This window comes from Zootoca vivipara, chromosome 9 (genome assembly GCF_963506605.1).
Source record: "Zootoca vivipara chromosome 9, rZooViv1.1, whole genome shotgun sequence".
NCBI lineage: Eukaryota > Metazoa > Chordata > Lepidosauria > Squamata > Lacertidae > Zootoca > Zootoca vivipara.
Genome location: NC_083284.1, coordinates 58,259,061 through 58,276,778, shown reverse-complemented (window position 1 = coordinate 58,276,778; position 17,718 = coordinate 58,259,061). Strand labels below are relative to the sequence as shown.

The 17,718-nt window shown below is 43.9% G+C and overlaps 1 protein-coding gene across 1 annotated transcript in view; it reads left to right on the top strand.

The window, feature by feature from the left end:
* The window catches only part of MTMR7 (myotubularin related protein 7), a 46,122-nt gene that overhangs the window by 17,435 nt on the left and 10,969 nt on the right, over nt 1-17,718 (top strand). The window contains exons 4-13 of the mRNA XM_035114210.2: nt 1,745-1,902; nt 2,793-2,921; nt 3,602-3,736; nt 7,011-7,143; nt 10,726-10,835; nt 11,892-12,017; nt 12,538-12,587; nt 13,090-13,290; nt 14,988-15,119; nt 17,486-17,612. Of these exons, the coding sequence (XP_034970101.2) occupies nt 1,745-1,902; nt 2,793-2,921; nt 3,602-3,736; nt 7,011-7,143; nt 10,726-10,835; nt 11,892-12,017; nt 12,538-12,587; nt 13,090-13,290; nt 14,988-15,119; nt 17,486-17,612 (1,301 nt within the window). The remainder of the gene's footprint in view (nt 1-1,744; nt 1,903-2,792; nt 2,922-3,601; nt 3,737-7,010; nt 7,144-10,725; nt 10,836-11,891; nt 12,018-12,537; nt 12,588-13,089; nt 13,291-14,987; nt 15,120-17,485; nt 17,613-17,718) is intronic.

The following is a 17,718-nucleotide window of genomic DNA, read 5'->3' as shown; positions in this document are numbered from 1 at the left end:
CTGCCTTCACTGTGGTAGGGTTCACAGGTGACCAATGTCAGGTTTCTGCTGGAAGATCTTGCTGTAATCTACTAAGCCATTTCCTGTAGATAACAGTCTAACTGCGTCAGTCCTCCTGAAATAAAACAGTTGGCTAAGGTGCTCTCCCCCCCTTATTTCATCGCAAGAGTGTGCGATACACACTTTCTTTTCCTCGTTAAGGTCAAAGGAAAGAGAAGAGGCAATAGCTTAGCCGATCCCCACCTTGCCAAAGTGGCTGTGCACTTTGTAGTATAGAAATTGTCCTATTTAAATGTGAAGTTAAGTGAGGGAATAAAACTTTGGGGAAAGTTAGCAATAATAAAGTAAGGATAATAGAATTATAGTGCCTTATGCCATCAGCTGGGTTGGGATCTTCATCAGCTGATGGTCATAATGCTGTCAGTTGACTTGTCGGAACACCATAGCTGCCAAGTTTTCCCTTTTCTTGCGAGGAAGCCTATTCAGCAAAAGGGAAAATCCCTTAAAAAAAGGGATAACTTGGCAGCTATGCGGAACACTTTTACTCAAAATAGTTGATTATGGCTATTTTAAGAAATTATATTACAGTTGGTGTATTCCTTTATTTTGTTGTTGTTGTGTTGGTGTGCAGTTGTTCTTTAAATTTTTTTCATCTTGTTGTACGTCTTCTGTTGTTGAATACAAAGGTGGCTCATAAATGTCGTAAGATAAAATTATAGTTGACCAGGTATTTTTCTTTTTGCTTGACTTGTGTTCAAACAATAAACGCCATCTAAGAACCAAAATGAACATTTTAATGCAATTCGCAGGGCTCATCGACCAATTTTATTTATTTATTTATTTGCTGCCCAAGTAATAGGTGGGCAGAGCAATTCTATGGAAGTGTGTTTCCATGAGAATCCATGCCAGAGCTCATGTCCACTTCATGTTGCCCTGCTGGCTCAATGTGAGTTGCGTGGGAAGTGAAGATGGCTTTTTCTTATTTCCCTGACATGATGTGTTTTGGTTTCCCTCTCTAGGGCTGGTTTAGTTCTTTAGGCCTGCAGTATGTTGAGGTACAAGGAGACTTTGGATCCTGCCTCAACATGCCTTCACTATAGGAGGCAGTATGAATACCATTTGGAATCACAAGTGGGGAGAGCACTGTTCCATTCAGGACCTGCTTGAGAGCTTCCCATAGGCATCTGGTTGGCCACTGTGAGAACAATATGGTGGACTAGATGGGCCATTGGCCTGTTCTATCAATAGAGTGGTAATGATGCACATTCCAGAGCCACTCAACTGGCCTCTGGCCACCTGTATGCTTGCAGCCCGTTACATAGTACCAGCAGGAGAAAAATGGAGCAAGCATGGCACATCAAACCAGTGGTCTGAGCAAATGAATCAAATGACATGTTGCTAACGGAACAAGTATACTGGATAAAACACAAGAGCAAGAAATGGATGGATAAAACATCAGACTCCCTGCCTGCCTCCCCTCCCAATCAGGGAAAAGGTTAGCTGTCTGCAAAGTTTGGCTGTAAAGTGTCTGGACAGACAGCATACAGAGCTTGTTTGAAATCCCATCTGGATTATTCATATACACAAGTGCAGTCCTCCCTAACGAATTGCAAGCTTCATTGGTTATCATCTTTGAAAAATATGACAGCTGGCATAACTAAGCAAATAAAAGTTGGTATTTGTGATGCAATAATAATAAATCAAATGGATAAATAGTGTGTGTCTCTTTTTCCCTGTCCTTCAGTTAAATATGAAGAGTTGTACTGTTTTTCCTTCAACCCCAAGCTAAACAAAGAAGAGCGAGAGCAAGGTTGGAATCTGACAAACATGAAGGAAGAGTATAATCGGATGGGGGTCCCAAATAATTACTGGCAGCTGAGTGATGTCAATAGAGATTACAGGGTGAGTTGCTGCTACCAAAAGTGTGGTACTTGATATGCAGAACACAAAACAGCAGTGAACACTCACTATCCCTGCATTCCCCTGGTAACTATGTTGTGCAATTCAGGCATGATTGTGGACTGATAAATCATGGTTTATGGAGTTGTGTGCTCATGTGCTCTTCTCTCATGCCTTCAGCTTTGGGTCATACACCTTGGCTTGTTAAACCACAGTTTCCGTTGTTGTTTTTATCTTGATTCATAAACAGCACTTAAATCATTTCCGCTCTTTGGAAATAGTGGGAAAGTGGTTTAAAAGCCCGGGTATAGGCGTCAAATTCAGGTACAGGAGGCTAGTGGTTGAGCTGTGTGGGAGTGCAGGGGCACATGGTTTGTTATTTGGCTGATAAACCATAATTTATTAGAGCACCATTGTGATGTCTGAACTGGGCCAGAGTACAAATACGTTGTGTGACACGATCTCGTCATGCTTGGTTTTGCTCCCCCTGTCATTCTGTTGAGTGCTGCTTCTGGGAATAAAGGAATTTTTTGAGTTCATTTAACAGAATTTTGAGTTCTTTACCAGAAAGCTTTCAGGAGCATGCAGAAAGGGGATATACAACTGCTGGTTTGGGTGGTGCATCAGAGCATGGAAAAACACCCAGGTCTAACATATAAAGCACTCTATCTGTTGATCTCAAAAAATATGGAATTTGTGTTTTTTGTGAGACAGTGCAAGCTTTCAAACTTTGTTCAGTTATTTTTTGCTTGGCCTTTTCTTAAATGTACTGAGTGATATGGGTATGACTATTTGTGAGGCCCTTTGAAATTATCCTTAGGTGGGTCTTCCAGAAGATCATGCTATGTTCTGCTTCAAGGAACTCTTCTTGATTTCCTTCTGCTTTTGGACAGGTCTGTGACTCTTACCCCACCGAAGTGTATGTGCCGAAATCAGCCACTGCCCATATCATTATGGGGAGCTCTAAATTCCGCAGCAGGAGACGTTTCCCGGCACTTTCCTATTACTACAAGCAGAATAATGTAAGTGTGGGACTAAAACTTTTCAATGATTTATTTCACTTGGACTGACTCTTCATTTTCTACTAGCTAAAAACCTTGAGGGACAAATGATAATTGCATCAAGCAGGGAGTTGATCACCTGCAATGCCCCTTCCATCTCTATGCACCTTAATATGCTCCTTAGCTTCTCAGTGGTGTCAGTCTCTCTTCCCCATTGGAGTGAGAAGAAATGGAGGCACTGGAGGGGAGGCATCACTTACGCAGTTCTACAACCTCATATATTTGTAGTAACTGGAATGTAAGAGTTGGGAGATGCACAAGGAGAAAGTTCTTACAGAGCCTTTGGGGATATTAATGCTGAATCCTTTGCCTGGGTCTTGAATCATGTGTGGGAATGCAGTCGAGGTGCGTAATAGGTACTTCCTTGAAATCAGCAGATATGCTGGGGGAGGGGGAGAAGAAGAGAGCCTAGCTGAGGTTCATTTTATTTATTTCATAAAACTTATGTACCACTTGAGTGTAGTAAACCCCAAAGGGGTTTACAAAGCAGTTCTGTGCTTAATCCTGATATAGGCTACATTTTTACTTCTCAAGTGGCAAGCATCAGAGGGGTTTGTTTTCCATTTCTAGATGGTAAATTACCTTTGGTTGTGCTAAATGTGTTAACTTGAATATTTCTGTCTGTTTTTGTTTCCTCACAGGCTTCCATATGCAGGAGTAGCCAGCCTCTCTCAGGCTTCAGTGCCCGATGCCTTGAAGATGAACAGATGCTTCAGTCGATCAGGAAAGCAAATCCAGGAAGTGATTTCATCTATGTTGTTGATACACGGCCAAAAGTAAGAAAATTTGTACTCTGTGGTGTATGTGCTTATTTTGTGGTAGCTAATGCCGATTGCAGACTGACGCGTCTCAGAAGATCTACAATAGCATGCCTGTAGAAGTATGTCAGAGGTCATCTGAATGAATTGGATGGCACTGGGTGGCATTGAAGTGCCTTGTGAGCTTGCTGCTACAAATCTCAAAAGATGGAAATATGGTTTTGCTTAGCCCTTTTGTTGTGAGTTCTGGAGTTAGAGGAGCAGCAAACAAATAGTCCTAAGGCTATGCTTTATAAATTATGTGTTGCTGAAGCCGGTGGGGAGTGGCACTGGACCCAGAGGATGTTACATGTAGCTCCATGACCTGACACTGTGGCAGAATCAGCATCTTAGGAGCATGGCCCAACACTGATGTATGCAAGCTTATTGTATGTGTGTTCTTTCAAATATCTGGGAAAGGCTATTGCATGATTTGATTTCTTCTTCCATATTGCAAAATAAAGTACTTTTGAAGTAGAATGCTGTAGCTTGTAGTCATGGGCATCACCAGATTGTTGAGCACCCCCAACTTCCCTGATCAGGGGGCAATTCAGCAAGATTTGCTTTCCATTGAAAGACCAGTGGATAGAGAGTAACTTGTGCAGCCAACTTCCCAACTCCAGTTAATGCCAGGTAGAAAGCATCAGGTAGTACAATCAGACTCCTTCCCTCTCCTTTGCCAACTACTTGTCTCAAACCTGATCACTACAGGTCAAGACAGCCAAACTTGCAGCAGAATAATTTTACAGCTGCCTGATGCTATGAGCTCTCTACATTGTGCCATTACTTGACTGGTAGCCATTCTGTGCTGTCACGGAATGCTAGCAAACATTCTAACTTGGTTATTATGGGCAATTGCTATAACACCAATGTTGTAAATACAATAAGAGCCCTTGAACTTAACTATCATTAGGAAAGCCTTTCAGACCTGCAGTAGAATGTATTGGATTCTGGTGTGAGTTTTGTCCCAGATTACTTGCACTGTGGTCAGAACTGCAAATCTGCCACTGATTTCTCTTTTTGAATGCATCTGAGATGCATCCTTATCTCTGATAGATTTGACAAAGTTAACATTGGAAGCAGAAGGGCCCAGGATGGAAGGGTCTCTTCTCTCTTCAACTTGTGATAAAGTTTGTTATTTTGTCAGTAAGTTGAAAATTTTCTTCTGTCCTGCGCCTATGAAATCATAAAACTTCCTGAGTTACCTCACTTTTAAAAAGTGTTTATTACTAATTACCTCACCCTAGCAAATCAATGCAGGCCATCAAAAATTCAACATCTGAGAGCCATTCAGCATATTTATGTAAATCCACTGCGGTACTGTAGAGATAGTGCCATCTTCTGGATATATTGTGATGTTAAAAGCAGTCTTTGCTTCAACAGCACAAAAATAAATGTTAATGCAACTGGATAAGAAATAGCCATTGTATTTTATTTTCATTTTCTCCCCTTTTAAAGTGGCAACCATAATATATGGAGTGGGCATTACAACATGAGGACTGGGTGGGTGCTAACCACGATCATAGGTGCTAAGAGAAAAGTGTAAATGCTTCGTTGGTTGGAAATGCCTTCGTGATTATTTTGCTGCCAAAGAAGCAGCTGCTGTTTTAGTTTTCCAATGCCACTTGCATTAAAATAAGCATCCATCAATATACGTTACAGCCAGTTCTCAGCACGCCATCACATTCTAGCATGGGGGGGGGGATTGCAGCAGGCTTTATTTTTGCAATGGATGTGGCCACCAGGAAAAATGAGGGGGTGCAAATCTAGACATATATGTACTTAGAAGTAAGCCCGTTGAGTTCAATGGGGGTTACTTTCCAATTTGCATCCCAGTTGGGTCTCTGAATCACAGCCCAGATAAGTATGGGATGGTAGTCCATATTGAAACATAGGAATTTCCCTTCTAGTGAGTCAGGCTGTTGGTCTTTCTAGCACAGTATTGTTGATGCTGATTTGCAGTGGCTCTTCAGGGTATCAAGGAGGGGGTCTTAACCAGCCCTGTCTGGATATCTCGTGTATTGGAGCTGGAACCTTTTGTATGCCGAGCATGTGCTCTGCCACTGAAAAGTTATGCTTAGGGACCATGAGAAGTGGGTACAACACCAGGTGGTTTGGCCCTAACTGACAAGGATTGTGTGTGTGTGTGTGTGTGTTTGAGAGTTGTCTGAGATTCAATTGTGTGCCTGTGTCAGGCTTTGGGGAATCAGATCACTCTCCCAGTGGCAGCAAAGAAGCAGATAAAAAAATGGAAGAGTCTTACCAATTACGGTAGTTTATTCAATAATCACAGCAAGAGACAAAGGAATGCAGTCTCTCTCTAGAAATAGTGTTGCTCCAAGTAAAGTCTCCCCCCTTCGTCTCGCCTATTCTACGTCAGTCCTGCATCTGCTAATCTGAGCTGTCTGCCGCTGAGCTCTCTGTTCTACTACCTTCAATGCCCATCTGGTCCTGGAAGGGGGGTGGTCAGGATTGCTTTCCAAAGACACTGAGTCTGTCAGCTGTCTCTCCCTTGGTGCTTCTTCTTTCTGCTGTTCCTCTTCCAATATTTCCCAGCTTCTGTCCTCTGCAGCCTCTGAATTATGCCCTTCTGCAAACCACTGATCTAAATCTATACTGTCCTCCTGTTCTCAGGAAGGTTCAGGAGAAGGGGGGGGGGGCGTCCCTCACCATTCCTCCGCAGTCTAGCCCCTGACAGCCTGTAGGCAGAGGACCCCAGGTATTCTTGCAAAATTTGATTGCTCCAAAGTGTTGCCACCCCATATTGCACCACAGGTTGTAATGACAACTGAGAACCAATTCTGGCACAGTAGTTAGGGTGATTGATTTAGTCTGCAGAGTACTAAGTTCACATCCCCACTGTGCCACCAAGCTCACTGGGGAACCATGGGCAAGTCACTAGCTCTCAGCCTAACCCACCTTCCAGGGTCATTGTGAGGATAAAACAGAGAGTGTGCATCTTGATTAGCACTCGGAGTAAGGTTGGAATAAAAACCAGAGGGCTGAAAAATATAAGAGCCTATTAGTTCTCGCAGCTCAAACATCAAAGAAAGCTCCAATTTTACTCTGATCCCTCCTCCTGCCTGTGCAAATAGGTTTAAAAGGTGGCCTTTAGTAATTAGATATGCAGTGGATATCCTGTGTTTCTGCTTTTGTATATACTGCATGCTGTTTCTTTGTCATGTAGCAGAATGAGCACCATCTCCTCTGCAGCTCCATGTTTTTTCTTTCTTCTCTGACTCCCCCTCTGCAGCTCAATGCAATGGCAAACAGAGCAGCTGGGAAAGGATATGAGAACGAAGACAACTACTACAACATCAAGTTTCAGTTCATAGGTATTGAGAACATTCATGTCATGAGGAGCAGTCTCCAAAAAATGCTGGAAGGTAAACTTTGTGGTTTTCCCCCTCATCTGTGCTTTTACCTTGTGCCCTCTCCCATCTTTGACACATGCTTTTCGGTGCAGCGAGATCCTAAGAGGAGAGGGTTAAAAATGATCAGTCATCTGCTGTGTGTACTTCTGTGTTTCAGCAACAAATATTGAAAATGTGGACTTTGCCTTGTCCCCAATGTGGCCCTGGTAGACACGGTGGTACCCTCAGAGAGCCCCCTTGGCATCTGCTGAGGGCCCCTGCCACTGCCCCTTTACATTTTTATTAAAAACATTTGTTGTTATTTGGAGGAAGCCTATTTTTATTGGAGGGCATTGCCTTTTTTGTTTATTTGCTTGAAGGGTTTTGGTGTTTTTTGTGGGGAGCATCACCAGTTTTTCTTCTGTGAAACGGGCACTTTGTAATGCCCATGACAGTTCTATAGATTTCAAAATGTGCTCCTGGGCCCAAAGTGGTTGGGGACTTCTGCTCTACCTGAGCACGTCTGCCCTCTGATCCAAAAAGACAAAATTTCCTGGGTGCATACCTGAATGAAATGAGCTGTGCACACTTGTGCTTTATATGATATCAGAAAGGGGAGTGTGAAGAGAGCTGTTCTTTGCAGAATACTAAAATTTGGGTGTGGAAATTTCCATTAAGCAAGTGACTCTGTTGCACATCAAAACCATACATTTAAAGCACATGGCTCCCCCCCCAAAGAATCATGGGAACTGTACTTTACCCCTCACAGAGTTACAGCCCCTGCACCTCTAATAAATTACAGTTCCCAGAATTCTTTGGGGGAAGCAATGAGACATATTTCTCAGGCTCACCTATCTCGCAGACGTATTGTGAGGGTGAAATGAGATTAATCCACATATGCTATTCTCAGCCTTTTGGAGTAAGGGCAGGATACAAAAATGAGAATCGTAGACTTGTAGAGTTGGAAGGGACCACGAGGGTCATCTAGTCCAACCCCCTGCAATGCAGGAACCTTTTGCCCAATGCATGGGTTTCGAACCCACGACCCTAAGATTAAGGGTCTCATGCTCTACTGGCTGAGTCATCTCGGTTCTGTTATGCTTCCTGATCAAGTAAATTAAAAAAATTGGACCGGTCATTATCTCTTCCTCTAGTATTCATAGTTAGCAGGGTTGCATTCCTCACCAGCCACCAGCTTTCCCTGTTGGAAAGAGAAATAAGGTCATCTTGTGAGTTGCTGAGCTTGCCAGATATTTAAGTCACACACAAACACAGCCACCCACTGAGGGTTGTCTCCTGTGCTTAGGGCCAGATCTGTCCCAGATTCTCCTCTTTGCAGACCCTTTTTATAGATTAATTCTTTTTGGTGTGGATATAACGGTGCCAGTGCAATCTAATGGAGCTTTTGCTTAGTTATTTAATTTCTCACAGTTTAACTCCACACCAGCAGGAGTTCTCTTGATGTCTGTATGGTTGCAGGCCTATAATTTAGGACTTTATGGACTTTGCTCAGTAAAGTGGAGAGCAAATATTGATTCTGATATGGGAGGAAGGCTCTATTTTGACTTTGTCCTGCACTTTGCAAACAAGAGGCAGCCATCTCGGTTTGAATCCAGCCGCTAATTGCTTGTGCTCCCATCTGCATGGATACATAAATCATTGGACAGATTTCTTGCTGTCAACAGTGGGCCATCAGGAGTTCTGTGAGATGCCATTTTTTAAAATGGCCTTATGTGATAGATCACTGGATGGAAGGTTAGCTGAAAGGACTCTGGGTTAAGTAAGGGCATATGTGTCCAAGCATCAAATTTATAGGTATCTGCAGAATATTTGCTTATCTGGCTAGGATTTTCTACTCTAGGAATAGCCAACATGGAATCCTCCAGATGTTGTTGGACTCCAACCCTCAGTCAACATAGGTAATGGTCAGGGATGATGGGAGTCGGAGTCAAACAGAATCTTCAGAGGACCACATTGGCTACTCTTGGCCTATTCCAACTGGGTGTGGCTCTTCAGGACCTTGGGCCCTTTCACATCAAACGACATCACTCCTGATCCTTTAGCTGCAGATGGCTGGGATTAAATTTGGGAGTTTAATCCTATGGGACAGATCTGGCCTTAAACTTGGGTGCTCTGCAACTTGGTTATCGTCTCTTCAATCCTTCAAGCTACCATTCTCCTGGCATTCTCTTTGACTTTAGTTGAATTCCTTTAGGGTCTCCAAAGGTAAAGGGACCCCTGACCGTTAGGTCCACTTGCAGACAACTCTGAGGTTGCGACGCTCATCTCACTTTACTGGCTGTGGGAGCCAGCGTACAGCTTCTGGGTCATGTGGCCAGCATGACTAAGCCACTTCTGGCAAACCAGAGCAGTGCACGGAAACACCGTTTAGCTTCCCGCTGGAGCTATTTATCTACTTGCACTTTGACGTGCTTTTGAACTGCTAGGTGGGCAGGAGCAGGGACCGAGCAACGGGAGCTCACCCCGTCACGGGGATTCCAACTGCCGACCTTCTGATCAGCAAGCCCTAGGCTCTGTGGTTTAACCCACAGCACTACCCGTGCCCCAGGGTCTCTAGCTTCTAGCTTATGACATGTATGATGCTACTCATTACAGTGGCCTTCTACCCCTTGGTTTTTTAAAAAAACTTTATCTATGAGGGTCAATTTGCAGTTTGTCTGCTTCGTTGAATACCACCCATGGTAGGTAAAAAGCAACCCTCCCACATGTTGCCTCCCCTCACTGCTTTTCATTTAAATAAAATCTGGGCTTTGTTATACACATAACAAATTTGTCGCTAGATGTGTAAGCAAGCATTCTGCAGCGTTGTGAGATTGTATACACATGACCTCTTATTTCAGAATCAAAGGAGACTGAGTACTTAGGGTTTTTTTTATTATTATTAGTCCTCACACAGTCTAGATCTATTGCATATTTTCTGCCCCTGAAAAGCACTTCTGAAGAAACTGGTTTCATTCCAAAAATAAAAGCTCATTGCAGATTGATTCTACATTACTCTATAGTGTGTGCATTTGAAGAAAGATGAAAACCTATTTAGGCAGTCCTGGCTACAAGAGGGTGTATCCACACCTTTCCCAACTCATTGTTGTGACTCTGAAGGCTGTGCTCCTTTATGTGGCATTGTATCCCTGTTAAATTTCTTCTGAGTACACCTGTATATAATTGCACTAAAAGCTACGATTATGCATGTGGGAACCAGCTCCCAGTCCTTTTTTTGAATTCCCCCTTTTCATGTGCTATGTATTGGAATAGACAATGTTCTTATTGTCGTTCTTATTTTTGCTATGTCTTCTCCAACAGCTCAGTCGTTACAGCATGAGACTCTTAATCTCAGGGTTGTGGGTTTGAGTCATTGGGCAACAGATTCCTGCATTGCAGGGATGGGACTAGATAACCCTTGTGGTCCCTTCCAACTCTACAACTCTATGATTCTGTGTATTTTGTGGTTTTTATGTTGCAATTTTATGTTGTGAACTGCCGTGGGATCTGCAGATGAAGGCGGCATACAATTTTTTAAAAAACATTAATAATAATGACAATAACGTAAAACTGGCTATAAACAGAGTTCTTTACTGAAGCTGGTGTATTTTGCAGTTTGCGAGCTGAGATCTCCTTCGATGAGTGACTTCCTCTGGGGTTTAGAGAACTCAGGCTGGCTAAAGCATATCAAAGCCATCATGGATGCTGGCATCTTTATTGCTAAGGTGCAGTATGTACTTTTTAGAAATAAATTGGAATAGTGCTGATTCAGAAGATCTGATTTTATGCTGTTGGCTTGCTGCTGCTTTCAGGGATTTATTATGTAAGATATGTATATGGCCCAAATGTATTGCACTTTGAGGCTAGGGAAGTAGATGGTGTTGCTCTGTAAGAAACAGGTACCATGTTACTGAAACAAATTGTGTCACGGGCCCCTGTAGCCCACTCTGTCCTGGCCAAGGTACCATTACCTGTCCTGTGTACCTGTGGCTATTGACACCAAACTCCCAACAACCAGGAAACATAGAGCAGGGGTTGCCAACCTTTTTGGACCAGTGGGCATATCTAACATTTTGAGAGTGTTCTGGAGGCACCAGTCACAGAATGGCTTCCACAAGCTATGTGGTACAACACAAAATGATGAGCTAGAGACCTTTTTTAAAAATGAAATTTTATAGTCTGGGACTCCTGCCCAAAGGCACCAGTGAAAGCCTTTGTGGACAGCATGGCAACCCCTGACACAGGATCAATGAGCTGATTTGAACATCTTGACAAGCTGGATGTGACCCCTAAAGCCAAGATCTGCCCAGTGCATTATGTTGACTTGTAGAGTTCTTTGTTTGGTAACACTGGAACATAAGAAGCTGCCTGAGACAGAGTCAGATGATTGGTCCATCTAGCTAAGTTTTGCTTACACCAGGGATGGGAAACTCGTGTCCCTCCAAATTCTGCTAGACTACAACTTTCATTGTTCCTGACCAGTGGACATTCCAACAAGGACTGATGGGAGTTGGAGTCCAGCAACATATGGAAGGTCACAGATTCCCCACCTCTGGTCTCTGCTGGTCTGCACCCCATGTACAGGCACATGTTTCAGACAGGGGTCTTTTCAAGCAATACCTAGAGATCCTGGGAAACTGTAGCTGGAAACTTTGCAAATCCAAGCAAGTTGTTCTTTGAGTTGGCTGCACCAGTTTGACGTACTTCACACAAATGATGGAAATGTTACTGCTCTGCATTTTATTGGCTATATATCTCTTCAATGTTCCTCTGTATTTTAGGCTGTTGCTGAAGAAGGAGTGAGTGTTCTTGTTCACTGTTCTGATGGATGGGACCGGACAGCTCAGGTTTGCTCCATAGCAAGCCTTCTTGTAGATCCATACTACAGAACTATGAAAGGGTTTATGGTAAGCATGCTTGCTTTTGCAGAAAAAGGGGGACTTGTAACAAGCTATGTAGTTACTTGTCTGTAGTTACTTGACTTAGTATAGCAGAGGCTTCCTTAACACTAAAAGTATTTTAAAGCTACTTTTAAGTATCTAGTGGTTTGGTTCTATGCGCTTCTGTGAGAGCAAGTGTAGCATAGGAGTAATGAAAGCTCCCTTATGCTGAGTCAACCATTTGCCCATTTGCTCAGTAATGTCTATGATGAAGGCTCATCCACACTTCCACTTGACTCATGGCTAGAAAGCATGGGTCTCACCTCTTTTTTACTTTCCCCATTGGATGTTGCTGAACTACAACTCCCATCATCCTTGGTCACTGGTCATGCTGGCTGAGGCTGATGGTAGTTGGAGTCTGAAAACATTTGGAGGTCCACAGGTCTCCCACCCCTGCCTTAGACTGACACTGAAGATAATTGTCTGCTTTCTTAAAATGCATGTGAGCTTCTTTGCATGCTACTTATACATACCTTTCTCATTCTAGGTATTAATTGACAAAGACTGGGTTTCATTTGGCCATAAATTTAATCACAGGTAAGTATGGTTTGCTTTGTGTAGATTTCATGAGGCTACATCCAATGAAATGTGTTGCTACCATTGGGTATCAAATGAACAACACTTTCTAAATAATTCCTATAGCTGCGCCTTTGAGCTATGAGCTAAATCTTCCATAACTGTTATGTTGTATGGGGCAGCAAATCTTCGACTGAGGGACAGCAGTGGTTGAGCAATGTTTCAAACTATGGTGTTCAAACACTGCCTTGTGTATGACTACAGTATGTAGGCAAACTATTTTCTGATTGTATGCAAATAAATTAAGATGTTAGCTATTCAGGCTTGGGCTGACTCTCATGCCTCAGCCAAGGCAAACTTCAGACTTGGTTCTGAAGTGCTAGGAATGGCACCAAAGTAATCTTTTTCTTTTTAAAAATTATTTAAATTGAAGTTTAGGACTGGGCTTGCAATGGTGCAGGGTGTCATTTATTTAAAATGATCATATGCTATGAATTAACTTTTCATTTTGGGATTGTTTTAGGTATGGCAATTTAGATGGAGACCCAAAGGAGATCTCTCCAGTTATTGATCAGTTCATCGAGTGTGTTTGGCAGCTTATGGAACAATTTCCTTGTGCCTTTGAATTCAACGAAAGGTTCCTAATCCACATACAGCATCACATCTGTTCGTGCCAGTTTGGGAACTTCCTGTGCAACTGTCAGAAGGAAAGGCGAGAGCTGAAGTAAGGCATGCTTAGCACTTAAATAATACATATGCACAATAGGCCATTCACCCCTTGAGAGCTGTATTTCATTTAGATGAATGGGGGGGGGGGACTGGAAAGTGCAGACTTGGCCATGAAAATCTTTTGCCCTCCATGTCCTAGTTCCATAAGTTATATCAGGTTTCCTAGCCTAGTTAATCCCATATCTTTTGGACTACAACTCCCCAGTCAGCACAGCCAGTGGTCAAGGAGTTCTAGATGGAAGTCTGATAACATACCTTTGTTGAGAACAGAAAGGACCTGTGTTTTGCCATGACTTTGACTTCAAACGTCTCACGCTTGCTACAATCCTAGGCCTGTTGGACTGCTGTGGCTTACCTTCAGTGATGTTGGAGTCCTGCTCCCATCCACCCCTGCCAGCTTGGCTAATAGGAATTCAAGGGACACATGTTTCCCACCCCTGCTATATCACTTTTATTCATTGGCTTTGATTTAGAGTTGAATGTACTGTCTAGCCTAGGGGTGAGCAACATTTTTACAATTCAAAGGCTTCGTTCCCTTCGGTCAGGGACTGGCCGGACACTGACGAGTGGGCACCAGCAGAAGGGGGTTGGAGATTGACTTGCAAGAAAGGAACCTGTAACAGCCAGGAAGCAAGAGTCAGAGGCAGGAGAAACTGCAGGTTTGGGGAGTGAAGACCAGGTGTAGGGGAGGAAGAGAGAGGTCAGGCTGGTGTAGAGTCAAGGGCTTCAACACCCCCTTCTCCTGTTCCCTCCAGTCAAGCTCCACTGATTCCCAGGACCAGGAGAGGATTGAAGAGGGAGGAGCAGAAGGTTACACATAGGCAGAGTCTTCGCCTGCTTGTGTGCAGCTTGGATTGGGGTTCAAGGGAGGGGCCTCTCCGTTGCGGCAACTGCCTCATTGGGTGCACACCTAGGTGTAGCTGAGAGACGTAGGACTGATGGCCCTGCCTTTTCCTAACTTGTAAGTGCACTTTTGGCAACATCATTGTTTCCCAAACTTGGGTGTCCAGCTGTTTTGGGGCTACAAATCCCACCATCCCTAGCTAGCAAGACCGGTGGTCAGGGATGATGGGAATTGTAGTCCCAAAACAGCTGGTGGCCCATGTTTGGGAAACACTGAGTTAATTCCTCACTGTGGACATTCCTTGCCTGACAGTGCCTTGACATATCATGTGGGAAAGCTTGCTCTGTATTCAAGTGGCTCAGAACAAAAAGTGGGCTCAGAACAAAAAGTGGACTGAACAGCAGGTGCAACTTTGTGCAGTAGGCTGCATGTCAGCCATGCAAAAGGTAGCAGCTTCTATGCAAACATGTGTGTGCATGCGTCCCCCCCCCTTTCCACTCAAGTAAGTAAGAAGCACGATCAAAGGCCAAGGACAAGTTCAAGCCAGACAAAAGCACTCAAGGGCCAGTGAAGACTGCAGCCTGGGAAAGGGATGTGCCTTGGAGAGGGTTCAAAGGGCTGGGAAGTGAGGATTGGTGGGTCACTTTTGGCCCCAGGGATTGAGGTTCTCCACCCTTCCTCTAACCCTTCTCCATTCGGAATAGGGGAGCTTGAATCAAAGAGTACCCAGTCCAGAGCATTTGAATTCTAGCCTTCCTAACTAAATAGCTGCTCTCTTAACCTACTTTCACCAGTGTATTTTGGCTTGGGCTTGTATTCATGGACTTGTCTTTCAAATCAACTCACAGGATTCAAGAGCGGACTTACTCACTTTGGGCTCACTTGTGGAAGAATCGGGCAGATTATGTGAATCCGCTGTATAGGGAAGACCATAATCGGACCCTGCACCCACAGTCCGCACCCTGCCATTTTATCTACAAGTAAGTGACAATCTGGCCACTGGATGTTCTCTTAACAGAAAATGCTAGGACAAAATGCTGCTGTTTGTTTCCCAGGTTTCATTCCGGTGTATGAATAATGTGATAATGTTCCGTTTAGGAGACATAAAGCCATGTGGAGTTTTTTGCTAAATAGACTCTTCACTTGCATTGTATCGCTGGATTGTTCCCAGAAATAATGTCAATGCCAGTCCTGGGAAGCTGCCCAGAGTGGCTGGGGCAGCCCAGTCAGATAGGCGGGGCACAAACAAACAAATTAATAAGAATAATTGAAGTTCTCACTTTTAAAGTCAAATGCCTGTGTAGGACTTCCTTCCCAAATGGCCACTTACATATATTCCTAGATTTCTTGCTCATTTTCAAGTTTGTTTTTCTAGCCCCCCTCCAAGCTAGAATTTATATTTATTTTCTATGATCCTGTGGAATAATAATAATAATAATAATAATAATATTTCTTGCACTTCCAACAAAGTATAAAGGAACACACCGAAACATCAAACATTAAAAGCTTCCCGAAACAGGGCTGCCTTCAGGGCTGCCAAAAGTCATATGATTGTTTATCTCTTTGACATCTGACAGGAGGGCGCACCACAGGGCAGGCACAACTACCGAGAAGGCCTTCTGCAGCATAGATGGGCCCTGCTGAGGCATTTGGTACCCATGAACACCAACCACATGAAGGGGTCAGCTGAAAGGCACAAGACTTGTTACAGGATGTGGTGGGCACGCCTACAAGCTGATGAGTCATCACCAGCAGTCTGAAGAGGGGCCCTCCTCAGCACGTAGGGTTTCCTCCACAGGGATGGGAAAGCTTGGTTAATCAGAGGTCTTGTCCTCATGTTGGAAACTGACATGCCCAGAAGCAGTGCCTTTCAAACTGATGCAAATCATGCAGCAGGTGGGGCTGGCGTGCATGGCAGAGTCAGTGGGAGTGGAGCTAGCCCCACGTGTACTCTCTGGTCCCTTCACACGTTTGGTAGCTATGGACACCAAATGCCTAACGGAGCTGCAGGCTTAAGCCTGATGTGCTATGAGGATCGCTGACCCTGAAACGAGCACATCCAGTCCCCTAAAATTATATTTATGGGAATTTACAAATACAGTCATACCTCGACATCCGAACGCTTCGACTTCCGAAGGTTTCGACTTCCGAAGTCGACAACCTCTGGAAGTCTTTTCGCCGCGCATGCCTGGCGCATGCACAGAAGTGCAAAATCACGCTTCACGCATGCGCCGACCGCGCGCTTCGACATCCAAAAACCTCGACTTACGAAGACGACCGCGGAACGGATCATCTTCGTAAGTCGAGGTACCACTGTAATGCTTATTATTGCTACAATTCAAAAGCTGAAAATCTGTTATGGACAAATGCAAATGGTAAAAATCAGAATCTCTCATTGGTTTCCTTTACGGGGTGTGCTGTTTTATTGTTCTGATTGCTTGTTCCCCAAGGAAATTGTTTTTTAAAAGTTGATTTTAAGCTAACATTGCCTCTTGAGAATTAAACTGAACTACTATAGATTTGGGAAAGGGGTGGTTGTGTTGACGGGAATCCACTTAGTGCTATCATTAGAACCTACAGCATTACAGAGCCTCTTAAAATAGCTTCACAAGCCCTTTCTAAACAGCTCTATTCTGAATCCACCTCTGACTGTTACTTAACCCTGCACTGATCTGCTTATGCGCACGCAACAGACCGTTGGTTGCATGTAACCGGAGGAACTGGACAACACGGTGGATAAGTCTAACACAAGTTGTCCACAACATGTCTTTACAGTATACCCCACCTTTTCTGAGACTACTGTTTTCAGGCTGACCAGGGAACTGTCATGTAGGTAAGGTCTGTGACAATGACAGAGTAAACAAGAGTAGGTCATGGGGGGAACCAGCGTCTCAGGGTTATGTGAAGAAACACCTGCCTATACATCAGGTGTTCCTTCCCACTGCAACACGCTCATTGTTTCAGGGATCTTTTGCTTGCGGCAATTTGTGAATATTGATTGCTCAACAGCTGCTTCATGCTGAAATGTGTCAATTTCCCAAACAGAAATGTCTCAGAAATCCAGGAATATTTTTTTTGAGCTGCATGGCTTTGCAGACTTCCATGTTAAAAATAGCCCCTAGATAGAAGGCAGGCAAGGATTTTCACATGCCAACTTGAAATTTGAAGAACTTCCCCCCTTATTAAACTTGTGTCTAGTATAGCACAGGGGTCTGTGCTGGGCCTTAAAAGCGATCTTATACCCATTTAGGTAGAAGTTACCTCACAACTCAGTGGGGCACACTCCTGAATAGGCATGTACTGGATTTCCCTTTGCGTCCTGCAACTTCATTCTTTCGTTTTCCAGGTTCTGGAGTGGAATGTACAACCGCTTTGAAAAAGGGCTGCATCCGCGGCAGTCTGTTACTGAGTACTTATTGGCAGTGAAGGAAGAAACACAACAGTTGGAGGAAGAGCTACTGGTCTTGGAAGAGGTATCTTTATTACATTTCTATCCCACCTTTGGGGTGTTAGGGCAGGGGTAGCCCCTCTGATGGGGGAACATGTCATGCGCCTTCTGGGGTAGTTTGTGTGACGAAT